A 16,153-nucleotide genomic window follows, 5' to 3' on the forward strand; every position below is an offset into this window, starting at 1 on the left:
ACCAGAACCTTGGAAAAAGATGAAACGTCTTTTGTCTGAATTACAAATTAAAACTTTTTCATTTAGTCCTTTAGTACTAATCTATTACTACGAACAAAATCATGTTTCTGAGCTGATTGTTGGGATTCAGGGCTTCATTTCTTGTTCTTGATGTTATTATTATTTATTAGGATTACTTTTCATTGTTAAGACTTTTAAATCTTAGACATTAATAACAATGGCTGGATGTCACACTGAAATGTATGTGAAACACACATTGAAAAACAATGACTGAAAGTCTCTTGCTTTTCCCACTGGGATTTAACTGTACACTCAACTCCAAGTTGCCAGTGGATTCTAAAGACAGAAAATCCTGTTAATGGTGGGTCTGGTGTGGTTTGGAGCTGGGGAAGGGTCTCATCCCCTCCCAGAGCTGCCCCAAGCCCGCTCTGCTGCCACGTCTGCACTCACAGCCCCTCACGGCTGCCCTGCCCTGGGGACATGGTGGCACCCCCTCCTGTCAGGGCTGAGGCTCCTCACAGCCCCTCACAGCCCCTCACGGCTCCATGGAACTTCTCATGGCCCTGTAGAACCTCTCATAGCCCCTCACAGCCCTTCATTTCCCCTCACAGCCCCTCACGGCCCTTCACAGCCCCAGGCGCGGGGCTCCTCCCAAAGGAGAAGGGGTCGGGCCCTGCTTGTTCTCCTTTTATTTCGGTCCCTTCACAGCGCCGAGTAAAGAAAGGCTGAATGGAGCCTTTCGCCAGCGTTTCCCTCGGGCTTCATTGCGGGCTGAAGCTCTGTGCTGGCGCTGGCCCGAGCACCAACATCCCTGCAGCCCCCAAGGCCTTTGCTGTCCCCCCGTGTCCATTCCCTGTCCCCGAGTCCCGCCCGGCTCTGGCAGCAGCAGCAGCCGCAGCGCAGCGGGCGCAGGCCCGGCCCGGCCGGGGCTCCCGGCCACGAGCAGCAGCAGCAGCGCCGGCCCTTCCCACCTGCTCCTGCCTCGGCTCCCCAGGGCTTTTGCCGGGGCAATTCTGGACTACAGCAACAATCCCCCACAAACAGCCCTCAGGCTTCCTCAGGGCCCGCCTCTGCTGCCCTGAGCCAGCCCTCAGAGGAAGAAAGGATCGGGTTCCAGCGCTGTTTTCAGCTCTGTTTTACTCACCCTGAGGTGACAGCAGGAGGCTGTTGGTGCCTTTGCCTTGGCAATTGTAGATCTCGTCTGCTTTTGTCCCACTTCTGCTTGCCACCTGAATTTTATCTGCAAAACTACAATTGCCTCTTTCAATCAGTGCTACCCACTGTGCTTTAGTGATCAGTAACTCAGGATTTTTTGTCTCAGACATCATGAGTAGCAGATTTTGAAATGCCCTCAAGTCCCTGAGCACTAAGTCGAGGGGAATGAAAGCCACACAGCTGACATTTGCAGTGCTCAAACACAGCCCTGTTGCTGCTGCTGCTGAAATAGAATCAAGTGACAGAGGCCATCACAGAAATTGCCTCTGCAGTGGCAAATAAAATGAAAAAATCCACCAGGAGAAAGAAAAAACAGAACTTGTCACTTAATTATTTTTTCCGAGCAGCAGCAGAAAGTGGAGATGCCCAGAGGTATTTCCAGCTGCTGCTGATCCCAGCTGGAGCCCAGCCTGCTGCCCAGTCCCAGTGGGAACCTGAGCCCAGCCCGGGCAGCTCCCGCAGTGTCGGGAGCTCAGCGCACGCGGGGCAGGCCCAGAGCCCCGGGCACGGCCGCCCATTGCGGGGCAGCGGCACAGACGGAATGTCCTGCGGCCCAAACCTCCTGCTCCTCACACACAGCTCCCATCCTCCTCCCCCTCCTCCTCTCCTGGCATGGCACAAATTCCAGCTCCGAGGAGGCTTCCCAAGAGAGGCCTCAGGCTCCTGTTTCAGCCTGAGTGTCCCTGCAGAGGAACAGGGCACCTTTCAGGCACTTCCACAAGCTCCAGGTTCTCATTTCCTGGGCAATCTGCCATGCAAACAGGCTTGCCAAAAAGAACAAAAGCAAAGGGAATGAATTGGGAATTATTAGGAAAAAATGACCCTTCTTAACAGACAAAGTTCACCAAGTCATTCCCTGCATTTATCCTTTTGGCCTTCTTTCATCTACTCAGTGGTCCAGCTTATCATGTTCTAGTGCTTATCAACAACTGATTGTGCTCTTGATTTATACCAGTGCAAGAGATGTAGAATCATCTACACTGAACACACAAACAAACTCCCTCTGTCAGCCCATTTTCATGTTCCAGATCACTTTCAAGGTGTCCATGGCGCTATTGGAATGATGAGCTCTCCACTGCTGGCTGGAGGCTCTGGAGATTCTTTCTCCACATTCAGCCAGGCTTGTATTCCCCAACAATTCCTCGTAGCTCATCATGTTTTCTATAGGTAGAAGAGTAACAATGAAAACCTTAGCAATGGCACAACTCCCCTGTCCACAAGGAAAAGCAAGAACAAGTTGTCAAGTTCTTCAGATAATTTGTCCTGCTTTGCTGCAAGAGTTGTGCTGCACGCACAGTGTGGGAAGCCAAGAGAAGCTGCAGCTGGGGGCACATCTTGAGACAGGAGCTGCACCTTGTTCTCCAGGACAGGTTTTTGGAAAGAAAAGACAGGACTGTGGAGAAGATTCTGGGAAAATTGAAACAGCTTTTTTAAGAAATGAAAATAAAACAAAAAGAAACGACCAGTATGTTTTTCTCTATTTTTCTCTATTTATTTTTATGTTTCCCTTTTCCATCTTGCACTGTTTCTCCATCCCATTCATTGCAAATGGATCTCACCTCTAAGATCTGAGACTTGGCAAGTTTTAGACATTGTAAAATACCATGAGCTACACCCAGTTTGCCTTCCCCTGGTTTTCTTGGAAAGCAATGCTGGAGACACAAGTGCAGTGCTTGGGTCAGGTACAAATTCTGCATTCAGGGAATGTGCTCGGACAGTGTCTGATGCTCAGCAGGGACAAGGCACAGCAGCAGCCAAGGGCATTGCTGTGCCCCTGTGCAGGAATCAAGACTCTGGCTCTTGGCTCAACACGGCAAAGTTCCCGTGTTTGGCCAGGCTCAGGGGCTGCCCGGGGAGCGCGGGGCTCGGCGCGGGGCCGAGCGGGCAACGGACAAACGGCCCCGGGGACAAACGGCCCCGGTGCTTCAGTTGCAGCGGCAGCAGCGGCAGCAGCAGCAGCAGCGGCGGCGGCGGCAGCGCAAAGAGAAAAAAGAGCGAAAGAAGCGACATTTTCGCCCCTCTTTATCTTCTCCTCTCCCTCTCCCACTGTTCCACCCTCTCTCCCGCAGTCCCTCACCCATTCCCGATCTCCCTTTCTCTGTGTTCCCCTCCTCTCCCAGTTTCCCTCTCCCCTTGCCCGCCCGGGACATGCCCCCGGCCCGCCCCTGGTCCCGGCCCCGGCCCCGGCGCCGGCCCCGGGCGTCCCGCCTCGCTCTCGCCTCCGCCCGGCTCTGGCCGAGCTGGCGCTGGCGCTTCTGGGCGGGCCTCAGTGCCTGGGGCTGGGGCGGTATCGCCGCCCTTTGGCTCCGCCTGCTCCGAGCCCTGCCCCGGCCCTGGCCCTGGTCCCGGCCCTTGCCCCGGCTCCTCCCGGGGCCCGCGGAGGACACAGGCGGTGCAGCCGTTGCCGCCGCCTCCGCTGCGGCTTCCCCGGCCCGAGCTCCGCCGCTCGGCAGCGCGGCCGCTGGCCCCGAGCCGCCGCTGTCGCGTTCCAAGGAGCGGACGCCTGCGGATGCTCGGCCCGGGGAGGTCGGGGAGCGCTCGGGGGCCGTTCCTGGCCCCGGGCCGAGCGCTGACGGCCGCGTCTCTTCCCCAGGGAAGGCGCAGGAGGCCCTGCAGCAGCGCTACAGGATCGGCTCGCTGCTGGGGCGCGGCGGCTTCGGCAGGGTTTTCTCGGCCACTCGGCTCTCGGATGGCGCCCCGGTGAGCAGAGGGGCCAGCGGCGGGCGGAGGAGGAGGAGAGGGCGGAGGAGGAGAAGGGGTCGGCGGAGGAGGATGGGGCTGGACACGGTAGGCGGCGAGCTGAATCCGCTGCTCCCTTTGGCTTGCAGGTGGCCATCAAAAAGGTGCCACGGAACCGCGTCCGGCACTGGGGCGAGCTGGTGAGTGAGCGGGGCCAGCGGCAGAAGCCGGGGCGTGCCGGGCGGGGATGAGCCGGGGCCCGGCAGGGTGGGAGCCACCAGGACACCTGGAGGGAGAGCGGGCGTGGGGCCAGCGGAGGGCACAGAGCATCCCGGGCTGGCTGAGGGCTCCCCGAGCCCTGGCACGGGCTCAGCCCCACTGACGGCACCGTGCTCCTCCCGCAGCCCGACGGCACCAGCGCACCACTGGAGATAGTGCTGCTGGACAAGGTGTCCACAGGCTTCTCCGGTGTGGTGCAGCTGCTGGATTGGTTTGAGCTCCCCAACACCATCGTGATGGTACTGGAGCGCCCAGAGCGGTGTCAGGACCTGCGGCATTTCATTCGGGCACGGAGGTTCCTGTCAGAGGAAGAGGCGCGGGAGCTTTTCCGGCAGGTGCTGGAGGCCGTGCAGCACTGCACCAGCTGCGGGGTCCTGCACCGAGACATAAAACCGGAGAACATCCTGGTTGACCTGGACACCGGGCAGGCAAAATTAATTGACTTCGGCTGTGGCACCTACCTGCAGGACACAGCCTACACTCAGTTTGCAGGTGAGCCCACCCAGGGGTAGGCTCCCGGTCCCGGCATCTCCTGGCCCAACATCTCCTGGCCCAACATCTCAGTGCCCAACCAGGGTGTGGCAGCAGGGATTCCCCCAGGACTGGGGCTGGGGCAGCCAGCCTGACAAAATCCCCTGTGGGTGGGGGTAGCAGAGAGGGAGAGCCAGGACCTGCACACCAGCTGGTTTGGTGTGCAGGTGAGAATGGGCTTGGACTGCTGTGCTTCCCTGCTTTGCCTTGGTTCATACTATTTTTTGGGCAATGCCAGCAGGGAGGATGTGGGTATGGTTTTTCCCCAGCACTGTGAGCGGGTTTTTCCTTTGTGTGTCATGGTCGGGCCTTGCCAGGGTTTCTGCTGCCCTCTTCCAGCACCAGTGCCTTCTTTTCCAACCCTGGGTTTGTACACAAGTCCCAGGTGCTGGCGAGAGGGCAGCAGGTCACCCCGTGTGCCACTGGGGCAGCCCCACATGCCCAGGGATGCTGGGCTCAGGCTCTGGGAGCAGCAGCATCCCCCTGATGAGCTCCATCCGTATTCCATAGGAACACGATCATACAGACCCCCGGAATGGACCAACTTCAGATGGTACTATGGCGAGGCAGCAACCGTCTGGACCCTGGGCATCCTGCTGCATGAGATGGTCTGCGGGAAGCACCCTTTCAGGAGGGGCTGGAACATCAGCTGGGCCCAGCTCCCGCTGCCACAACGGCTCTCCCAAGGTGGATCCTCATCTCTGGGCACGGGGGGAACACCATTGTTGGGAGATAGCAGCGGGCTCGTGAGCATCCCGCTCTGGCAGCTGCTGAGGAGGTGGCACATGTCCTGCTCTCCTCCAAAACAGAGAATTGATGGGAAAGTTCAGGCCCAGCTCTGGGCACATCCAGTGTGGCCTGGGCACGGGTATAGCGGGGCAAAGCAGACAGGAGCCTTCTCCAACTGACCAGTGGTTTGTGGTTTCTCTCCCCAGATTGCCAAGTTCTGATCAGGCGGTGTTTATCCCTGCACTACTTGGACAGGCCCTCATTAGAAGACCTGTTCTGTGATCCCTGGATGCAGGATATTCATCAGCCATAGAAGAAGGGAGAGAGCCACAGGCACAGTGATGCAGGGACCTGGTAAGTTACAGCTCCACACATACCCTGGCAATCAGAAGCAAAGAAACCCAGACTTCTTTGTCCTGCCTGTGTCACTGCACAGGGCTCATCGAGTGAGAACACGCAGCCCTTGTGCTGGAGCTGAGCTGCTCTGCCCAGCACTGGTGGCCACCATCTGAGCTGGTTTTGCTTGTCCTGGTTCAGTGACAGCCGGGCCCTGGGCAGAACCCTGACAGCCTGGTGTCACCCCAGGGAAGAAGGAGCCCCTGGAGAAGCTGCACCGGGTGGGGCTGCTCCTGCTGCTGGGGACATGGAGGACAACAGCAAGGATGACAACCTCTTCCTCGACCTGGCCAGCGGCAGCTGGCGATGATGGACTTTGATTCTGGCACCTTCTTGAAAGCCAGGCTCCACAGAGAATTTTCAGGTAAGTCCAGACCCAGGGGGATGCTCCCAGATTTGTGCATTGGCCGGGAACCAAAGGTTTCCCCTTTGCTGGAGTGGATGCAACTGATTCTTCAGTGGCTGCCCAGCTGATTTTTGGCAGGGCTGGGGGTGTGGGCTGGGGTGGTTACGAAATGGGAGTGGGCTCCTGGTCCTGCCAACAGCCCCCAGCACCCACCGTGCCCCAGGCTGGGGCTGGGGCAGCCAGCCCAACACAAACAAACCCCCATGGCAGGAGCACAGGTGGGACTCCAGAACCTGAGCACGGCTGCTTTGCTGTGCAGGCAAGGAAGGGCTTGGGCTGCTCCACTCCCCTGCTTTGCTTTGGGATCACCGTGATTTTGGGGGACAGTGCAGGGGGGAAGGGAGAAAGCATGGGCTTCCCTCACCCGTGGGTGGGTTTTTCCCTAGAATGGAGGGGTTGGGCCTTCCTCAAACTCCTGACAGACATAAGATTTTTTACCTTTTTTCTTCTTTCCCCTTTTTGTCTGTAACCTATTTTCATTAATTTGTTGTTTGTTTTCCTAAAGGAAGAATTCTAGGTGGGGTCCAGTCTGGATCGGGAAGTGCTTGGTGTGGTGTGGATGGGCCGTGCCCTTGGAGAAGGCTGAGGACATCGTTTGGGACCAGCTTTTCTTCTGGCAGCAGATGGTGTGAGGTGGGTCCTCATCTCCTTGGCATGGGTGGGACAAGAGCTTTTGGGAGATGGCAGCGGGCACAGGAGCATCCCGCTCTGGGCAGCTGCTGAGGGGCTGGATCTGCCGTGGCTGGCTGCAGACTGGGCACGTGTCCTGCCCTCCTGCTCTGCTCCCAAAGGCAGCAGTGATGGGCAGCTTTGGGCTCAGCGCTGAGCACAGCCAGCATGGCCTGGGCACCGTGGCTGGCTGGGACAAGGGGACAGGAGCCTTGAGCTGACGGGCGGTTTCTGGTTTCTCTCCTTGCAGCCGGGCTCTGCGGATGCTGAGGCTGCTCTGGGCTCTGCCAGGGCTCTGCTGGGCTCAGCACCGGGCCGGGATCAGCCAAAGAAGAAACGGTGTGACCTGCAGCAGAGACTTGAGCATTTTGGCAATGCAGCTCAAGTCTGCAGAGTGTCCACCTCCAAAGGAAAACATGACACCCCCCCCAAAATTAAACTTGTTCCATAACTTCTGAAATTACATCAATCTGGAATGACCCCAAATGTCATTTTTCAGCTTTCTCAAGCTGTAGCTCAGCCCTTCTCTGAACAGTTCTCTCCCCCACCTGCCTTTTACTTCACAACTGCTCCCTCCTTTCCCCCAGTGATTTCCCAGCCCATCACAATCTCCATCACACTGCAGCCTTCCTTGATGCCCCTCACCACGAGGAAGGCCAAGCCCCAGGCTCAGGGACTCATCCTGTCACTGGCTGAAGAGCAGCAATGTCTGTGAGTGCCAGGGGCTCTTGGATGTCTCTGAATTCATGGACAGAAGGGTCTGTCTGTGCCAGGGGCTCTGGGATGTCTCTGAATCCATGGACAGAAGGGTCTGTCTGTGCCAGGGGCTCTTGGATGTCTTTCTATCCATGGACAGACGGTCTGTCCTTGCAAAGGTTTCCATAATATCTTTGTACCCATGAGTATGGAATGAACACAGAGGGTGAAAGTGTCAGTCACGTTGTTTGCACACTCCTTCCTTTCCATACAAGACACATCCATGCACACCCCCATGTATAGATATATTAAAAGGATAGGGATGGATAGAGATTTCCCACAGAGCTCTAACTTTGGCATAACTCACCTTGTAAGCCATGGCCAGGGGATTTTTTTCCCCAGCTCTGTGTGGGTAGGTGTCCAGGAACTGAAGGGAACAGCATTTAGAAGCAGTTTCAGGATTTCTAGGCAGGAAAGGGAGCTGACAACCATCCACATAACTCACCATATTCGTCGGGATGGGCTGCTGGTTCTTTAGGAATATGGCACAATGGAGACACAAGACTTGGGATAATCCCAGCTCTCTGTGGATCTGTGCAAAGGTGGAGCAGCAGAAACACCTTGTGTCTTCTTTGGGGACACAAGGTCCAAGGAGCTGGGCTGGTGGCAGAGCGTGACCTGGGCTGGTGGCAGGTGAAGTCCCATTTCATGACATCCTGGAGTGGCACAGGACAAAGCTCCAAGCACCCACAGCCCCACTGAGGAAGTCCTTGGAGTGCTGCACATCCCATAGGAAAAGCTGCATTCACTCAGTCCATTGGGATTTATCATTTCCATTTGCAACGCTTTAGGTCCAAGTTTGAAACTGCAAAATTTTGACACTCAAGACACAGTCATGAAGAACATGTATTTCCTATTCCTTTAACTGCAGTGTAAAATATCTTAACATTGGAAAACATCCATCAAATCTGTAAAGGAAGGCAGCTAATGGATCCTTTCCACTAGCACATGTACAAACTAAGGAACTAAAATCAAAGCTGAGTTCTCTTTTTCAAAGGATCAGTTACCTCTTTCTTACTCCAGAGTTATAGAAGATTTTTCACTACACGTTTGCGAGTAATTTTTATCTTTCATGTTTTTTTCGTGTTTGTTTGTTTGTTTGTTTTTCTACAGAAAACATGTCCTGGAAAAGGCATGCCCTTTGCTCTGGCTTCCCGTGTGGAGCAGCTCCCTTCGCGCTGGCTGAGCTGCTCAGGCAGAGCCCGGCAGCTCCCCGCCCTGCAGGGCTGAGGCTTTTCCCCGTTGCTGGGCACAGACTGATGGAGCAGCAGTGCTGAACACCGGCACACGCAGAGGGAGCAGAGCAGCTGCCTTTGTCCACCTGGAGCTCCAAGGCCAAACTCTGAGCAGGCACGGCTGGAAGAGACTCGCAGGCTCCCTGTTGGCTCTGCTGCCCCACTTGTGCCTGGCCCAGCTCTGTGTGAGGCAGAGGAAGAACAAGGGGCAGCTCCCTCCCAGCCCCAGCCCAGGGACCCCTCCAGCCCCAGGCCTTGGGCCACTGTCAGCACCTGCTGCTCCAGCCACGGCTTCTGCTGGCACTGCCAGCAACAACCAAACTGGGGCTGGTCCCGAGGGAGCTGCAGCAGTGCCTGGATCTGATCCCTCAGTCTGGGGCAGCCCCCTGGGGGAACAGAGGGCACAGCAAGGGGGACAAAACCAGGCAGGGTCAGAGACTGGGAAGAGCCACAGCTGGGAGCAGGAGCAGCTGCTTCACTGCACTCTTGGAGAAAGCTCTTGGCTGAGTCAAAGCGCTGAAAGGTGTGAAAGGCAGAGAGGAGGCCACACCAAACAATGCTCCTGTTTTCACACCCTTCTGTAATAAATGGCAATGATTCGTGCTAACTAAATTGTAACTGTTTGGAAAGTTATTATTAGGAGCAATCAAGGGAATTAGTGTTACAAGGCAGATGTACCCCCCTACAGATGTTACATGTTAAAGTTAAGGTACAGGATGTAGTTTTGAGATAAGAAATGTCCTAAGACAAAATCAACCTTGAGATGGATAAAGTTGGTATGACTTTAGGTATGAGGCCTGAAAATTACAAAATATAAGACTAATTAGTGGAGCGCAATGCTCACTTACATAACACTAGGCTTAGTACGCATGTGCAACCTGTGAGGTTATCCAGAGGACAATGAGGATGTGTGTAAGCCTTCAAGCAAAAGACCACCAAAAGAAGACTGAAGACCCCCTAGCAACAAGTGAAGCATGGACCATAGAAGAATAGTAATTTAAAAATTGGAAGTAGGGGGAAACTTGCAGGAAACATGAATGAATATGTAGAAGCGTACAGTATATAAGTTTAGTTTTAATTGCTTTTTTTGTACATGAGGTAGGGTGAGAAGCCCTCCCCATACTCCGGTCAGTTTTACTTATGCTTTAATCATACTTAATTACTGACAAACTATATATATATATATATATATATATATATATATATATATATGTGTGTGTATATATATATATATATATACATACCTGAATATATTTACTAAATTGTACTCTTTCACTAAATTGTATTTCTTTTATACCAAAACTGGATTCAATGCACTAAATTCTATCCATTTTTTCTTTATTATTAAATTACTATTAACTCAATAGACCTAGTTGTCAAAATTCTAATTTCATTTAGAACACTAACAGAAATGAGCTACCAACAGAGCTTGTTTTGATCTACATCAAACTTTGAGAAATGTCCCTCCTCCTGACAGCGACTCCTCTGCAGCTGCTCTGGGAGATCTCCTGGGCCCAGCCCAGTAAAGGAGATTTCACTGGAGCTGAGGTGCTCGAGGGGGCCCATTTCAATGCTCTGCTGAAGCCCAAGGACATTGTGTTTCCCCAAGGAGCAATGTTCCTTTCTGGCACTCGCTGGCCCATGAGGGACAGGATTCACTTGCTGCTCCTGGGTGAGTTACAGCCACAGCGAGAGGGAGGAGCCCACCCATGGCTGCTGCTGGGTCCAGACATTGGGTGAGATAAAACTGTTCTAAATGAAATTGGAATTTGGACAACTTGGTCTCTTGAGTTAATAACAGTTTAATTAAAAATGAATACAATTTAGTAAGCTGAATAATAATTGGTATAAAAGAATACAATTTAGTAAAAGAATACAATTTAATAAAAAAATGCAATTTATATATGTAATTAACAAGTAATTCTCTATGATGAAAGCATAAGCAAAACTGACCGGGGTACGGAGGGGGCTTCACACCCTGCCTCACATCGAAAACAAAGCACTTTAAGCTAAACTTATATACTGTATGCTTATACACATTCATTAATGTTTCCTGTAAGTCTCCTCCTATTTCTGATTTTTCTGACTTAACGCCACCTTTCTTCACAGCACATGCCTCACTTGTTGCTAAGGGGTCTTCAGTCTTCTTTTGGGGGTCTTTGGGCGAAGGCTTCTCCTCATCCTCATTGTCCTCTGGATAACCTTACAGGTTTGCGCATGCATACTAAGCGTTGTGTTATGTAAGTCTACTAATTAGTCTGATATTTACTGATTTTCAGGCCCTATGCCTAAAGTCATTCTAATTTTATTCATCTCAAGGCCGTTTTCAGCTTGGGACATCACTTCTCTTCTAAACTACATCCTGCACCTCAATTTTAACATGTAACATCTGCAAAACTGCATTGTAGCACTGATCCTTTTGATTGCTTCTAAATAACTTTCCAAATAGTTCCAATTTAGTTAGCACGATTCAATTCCATGTATTACAAAGCTGAGCCAGAGCTTCAGCATCTCTCCCAGAATCCCAGAATCACAGAATGCCTTGGCTTGGAAGAGACCTTCATGTTCATCTCGTTCCACCCCCTGCCATGGCAGGGACATCTTCCACTATCCCAGGCTGCTCCAAGCCCCTTCCAACCTGGCCTTGGACACTTCCAGGGATCCAGGGGCAGCCCCAGCTTCTCTGGGCAAGCTCTGATCTCTGCCCAGCTGAGCAGGGACAGGAGCCGAGGGAACGGCTGGAGCTGGGCCAGGGCAGGGCTGGGCTGCAGATCAGCAAAAGCTTCTTCCCCCACAGGGGGCTGGGGCACTGGCCAGGCTCCCCAGGGAATGGGCACAGTCCCGAGGCTGCCGCAGCTCCAGGAGCCTTTGGCCAGCGCTGCCAGGGATGCACAGGCTGCGATTGTTGGGGTGTCTGTGCAGGGCCGGGGGCTGCACTCCATGATCCCAATGGGTCCCAGATCCCAGCTCAGCCCCTTGTGCAGCTCTCACCCTTTGGCTCAGCCTTTGTGTCCCCTGGAGGCGCTGGCAGAGCTGATGGGGTGGGGCAGGAGCGGGACAGCCCCAGCGTTCCCCTGGCAGTGACACCACAGCCGGGCCAGCCCCAGCGTTCCCCTGGCAGTGACACCACAGCCGGGCCAGCAGCCCCAGCGTTCCCCTGGCAGTGACACCACAGCTGGGACAGCAGCCCCAGCGTTCCCCTGGCAGTGACACCACAGCTGGGACAGCAGCCCCAGCGTTCCCTCCCTGGAGACGCTCCAAGGGAAGCGGCCAGAGCCACGTCCAGTCAGCGGAACTGAGCGGCCACTGAGCACCCCCGGCCTGGGCTGCTGTGGATTCCTCTGCACACAGCTCAGGGAAGGTCCCCTTGGCCACCCCGACAGTGCCACAGGCAAGTGTCACACCCAGTTACAGAGCTCTGCCCAGAGCTGACAGGGACAGTTAATTGGAAAAAACAAACAAGCACAGCGCCGGGAAGGTCCTGGTGCATCGAGCCTTTGCTGCAGCCAAGGAAAGCTCCTGCCTCAGGGTCACCTTTCCTGCTCAGCCAGAGCCCCGAGTGCCCCAGCAGCAGCAGCAGCAGCAGCAGCAGCAGGAGCAGCAGCAGAGAATGGCAGCATTGCCCCGGGCTGGCTCAGGAGGGGGAGATTTCCCCCTCGAGAGAGGCTCCTCTGCCAGGTTTTGCATTCAGGCACCTGCAGATCCCTCAGCTCTGGTTGCACAGCAGCTGGAAATGCAAGTGCAGGAGTTCTGTTCATGGCCAGCCCCAGCGGGTGACAGCAAGGCCAGGGCCCTGGCAGTGGGACATTTGCAGGGAGCGCCTGCTGCAAGCGCTGGGGGCTGGAAGTGTGTGCAGAAAACAGCCCGAGGGTCTCTGGCCCGAGGCAAAAGGAACAAAGCTTCAGTTCTGGCCTCCGCAGGGAGCACCAAAATGGTTCCTTTGCACGGCAAAGTTCCATAGGCGGGTGTTGTAGGGCCCCCTGAGGAGAGCTCGGCCGGAGCAGCTTTTTGTCCCGCTCCGGGGCCATTGCCGCAGGCTCGGGGTCCCTGGGAAGGCAAATGAGGAGAGGGTGGAAGCGGTGCGTTTGTGGTTTTAGGGTTTGGATGTTTTTTTTGTGGGGGGAGATGTCCGGTTGTGATTTTGGTGTTTTTGTGGGGCTGGGGGAATGTGTTTTTGTGAGCTGTGCCCAGCGGTTTGCAGCCCCGCAGGTGCGGGGAGCGCTGGCGCAGCCCCGGCCTGGGCGGGGCGGCCCCGGGTGGGCTGTGGGAGCCGGGAGCGGCCGGGCAGGCCCAGAGCCGCCGCCTCGGGCCGGGAGCCCCCCGGGCAGAGCTCTGTGCTCGGGGCCGAGGCCCGGGCAGCGCTGGGCGGCCCGTGGGCTCCCGGCACAGGCGGGTCCGTGTGGCCGGGCCGGTGCCGTGTCCGCAGAGGGCTCCGAGGGGAGCGGTCCGGGCCGGCCGTGGCCGTGTGGGGCCTGGTGGGGCTTGGGGGACCGGGCCGGGCAGAGGCTGAGGGAGAGCGGGACAAGCGCTGGCACAGAGGCCCCGGGCTCGCCGTGCCCCCCTGGCCACGCAGCCGGGCTCGGGGGCCGCCTGGCTCAGAGGCAGCCCCGGCTGCGGGGGTCCCCGGGGGTCTCTGGGGAGGGGGCGGCAATGGGGGCTGCCGGAGCTCTGTGCCCGGGGCTGGGCGCGGCTGCCGAGGGAGCGGAGCATGCAGGCTCCCCCCGTGCTGGGGCTTGCTCTGCCCGCCTCAGGGGCTGCACTGTCAGCCCGGAGCCGCGTGGGGATGGCCCGGGACCAGCAGGGCTGGCAGGGAAAGCGGCAATGGGGGCAGCAGAAACTGGCAGTGCCAGTGCTGGGGGTGCTCCCAAAGCCTGCAGATGTTGGGAGCATGAACAAGGGGGCCCAGGGATACCCCAGGAGCCTGAAACAGGGAGCCCAGACAGTGCTGCCCGTCCAAAACTCCTGGGATGCCAGAGTGGTGAGGCCAGAGAAGGGGAGCCTCCTGGCTTGCCAGGAGCCCCAGCAGCCCAGAGAGGGGGTGTCGCCCTGAAAACTCAGCTTCTGAGCTTGCTAACATAGTTTTCTAAGGACTTTCCCAGGACAGTAACTGTAAACATAGATATGTGTACATTCTTTCTGTTACACGTCTTGTGATGGGCATCTCTCATGGCCAGTGCAGGGGGAAAGTGTTATCCTGACCATCCAATCCCTGGCCGTGGTCACAAGCCTATAAATCCTGGGAGGAAAAATAAACTCTGCTCTTTCTTCACCACACCTTGACCTGTGTCCGCGTGATCTATTGATCCTCAGCGGTAACATCTGGTGGCCTCGCCGTGTCTTGCACGTGTGTTACAGGGTACTGTCTAGCCTGTGGCTATGGATGGTTTTGGGCTTTCTCTTACGGAGGGCCTGGTTCTGGAGATATGGCGTGCAGTGCATGATCAGAGAGGGACTGATGTGTCGTATGCTGACGTTCAGCAATTGTGTGAGTATGGCAGACTTGAGGGGTTTTTCCCTGTGGTTGAAGCAATTTTTTTGCAGTAGGCTTGGGAGGCTTTAGGCGATTCCCTGATCGAGGCTCTGCTGGTCGGTTATCAGCCCCGGGTGCTCCAGTTGCTGGGGATCTGGCAAAGGTGCGGCGGCATTCTGAGGTCGGGTCCCGAGGTCGGCTCCCCCGGGATCGCCGGGGCCCCCGGCGGGTTGAACGGAGCCGCCGCGGGACCGGTGGCCGTGACCCCACCTCAGCCGGCGCCCCGGCGGTGTAGGCCCGGGGCGGGGTTGGATCCCTGCCGTCAGGCTGTCAGGGGCGCCGCGGACCCGGGGGGTGTAGCCCCACCTGTTGTAGTGCATCTAAAAATCTTGGTACCTCCCAAGGGTAAAACTCACCTCTGGTTTGTGTAATGTTAGTTCCTACCTGAGAACCTTCTTTCCCCCCCCTTCCCATTGGCTGTGACCTCCCTGCATCCCCTAATCACCCCTGCCCCCTGGTATAAGAGATAAGACCCAGAGCATTTCGCTCTCTCTCTTGTCCCGGATGGACGACAGACAATAAACCCGGGATAATTCCAGCAAGTTTGAGCCTCCTGTGTCTAGATACTTTGAGTCCATGTTGTATCCACTCCAGGATCCCCTCCGCCGCCTGTGCCCTGAGACGAGCAAGCTCTCACCACAGAGGGTGGGACAGAGGGGTCCCGTCGGGGAGAAGGATAGCAACACCCACCTCGGCCCGTGCCCCGGCGGTGGAAGCCCGGGGCGGGCTCACCTCCTCCGTATGCTTTCCTGGCACAGACCGATGGGGGGGTGCTTGAACGGGGGGCCTGGGGGATGCCTCAGGGTCTGTCCCGTGTCCCTGCTGCGGCTGGGCCGTGCCCTGCCCCGTGGTGGGGGACGGGCAGGGCCCGGGCTCCGCGCCGGCAGCCGCGCACACTGTTCCAGTGCAGGAGCGGCCGGCACCGCTTCTTTGACCTTTCGCCCCTGAAGAAACGCTGTTAGGGGCGGTTCCGAGTGCTGCCCCCAGCACGCCGGGAGCAGGCTGTGCTGAGCTGCCTCTAACCCCCCCCGCCTCAGGTTCCCAGGCATCACCCGAGCCTGCGGCTGGAGCCGGCCCTCCCCTGTCGCCTCCTGTGGCTGTGGCAGACCAAGGTCCTGAGCTGTTTACCACTGGCTCAGGTGGTGCTGCCGCGGGGGCGAAGCCGGTGGCCTTGACGAGCCAGGGGTCCCAGGCTGCTGGAGCCTCTTCGGCTGTCCTGTGGACTTTGTCCTCCTGTCAAATGACTGTGCAGCTGAGCGTATCAGGCATTCCATGTGCTTCCAAATGCTTTGGTCTGGTGGATGAGGGAATGAGTGCTCTTCTTGTGGCGTGCTTGAATGCCACTGCTCAAGGCATCATTGCTCACCTAGGATACGTTGATTCGGATTTCCTGGGGGGCATTTCTGCCATGAGTTCCACACTCACCCCTCCTGTTCCTATCCCTGCGGGACCTGGATTTGCTCACCTTGTGCCTTTTGAGTTTTATGTTCGCAGAGCTGAGAACCAGCTGTGGGGAGATGGTGGCTTCGGGTTCCCTGGACCTCCCTGGGTCACTGGACTGCTGTTCTGACAGCCAGGGGTCATCCTGAATGGGTCTACACCCTGTCCATCCTTGGTGAGATGCTGTCAGAGACTAGCTTCTGCGGGTTCTTGACACTGGCATGGATATCACGATTGTCAGGTTTGCTGACGGGCCCCCGGAGTGACCCTTGGACCCGATGCTGACAC

At 56.3% G+C, this 16,153-nt stretch overlaps 1 protein-coding gene across 11 annotated transcripts; it reads left to right on the forward strand.

Moving 5' to 3' along the window:
• The first annotated feature begins 3,124 nt into the window (after positions 1-3,124).
• Positions 3,125-9,507, forward strand: LOC147647328 (serine/threonine-protein kinase pim-1-like). 11 transcript variants are annotated; one of them, XM_086872246.1, is made up of 9 exons: positions 3,129-3,915; positions 4,044-4,094; positions 4,299-4,665; positions 5,215-5,391; positions 5,640-5,787; positions 5,971-6,193; positions 6,741-6,868; positions 7,155-7,662; positions 7,710-9,507. In XM_086872246.1, the coding sequence occupies exons 1-5, from the start codon at positions 3,364-3,366 to the stop codon at positions 5,744-5,746; spliced, it is 1,254 nt and encodes a 417-aa protein (XP_086728372.1). In that variant the 5' UTR covers positions 3,129-3,363; the 3' UTR covers positions 5,747-5,787; positions 5,971-6,193; positions 6,741-6,868; positions 7,155-7,662; positions 7,710-9,507. The 11 variants fall into 11 exon arrangements, with proteins under 11 accessions (XP_086728371.1, XP_086728372.1, XP_086728374.1 ...); XM_086872248.1 differs by having other exon boundaries at positions 7,155-7,615; positions 8,774-9,507; XM_086872250.1 differs by having other exon boundaries at positions 3,131-3,915; positions 6,745-6,868.
• The last annotated feature ends 6,646 nt before the right edge of the window (positions 9,508-16,153 follow it).

Source organism: Cyanistes caeruleus, unplaced genomic scaffold (assembly GCF_971803275.1).
Source record: "Cyanistes caeruleus unplaced genomic scaffold, bCyaCae1.hap1.1 HAP1_SCAFFOLD_11, whole genome shotgun sequence".
NCBI lineage: Eukaryota > Metazoa > Chordata > Aves > Passeriformes > Paridae > Cyanistes > Cyanistes caeruleus.

Coding starts and splice junctions, on each gene's coding strand:
- LOC147647328 (XM_086872256.1), top strand. CDS start 3,364: ATGCCCCCGGCCCGCCCCTGGTCCCGGCCCCGGCCCCGGCGCCGGCCC. Junction 4,095..4,298: donor TCCGGCACTGGGGCGAGCTG/GTGAGTGAGCGG, acceptor CTCCTCCCGCAG/CCCGACGGCACCAGCGCACC. Junction 4,666..5,214: donor AGCCTACACTCAGTTTGCAG/GTGAGCCCACCC, acceptor CGTATTCCATAG/GAACACGATCATACAGACCC.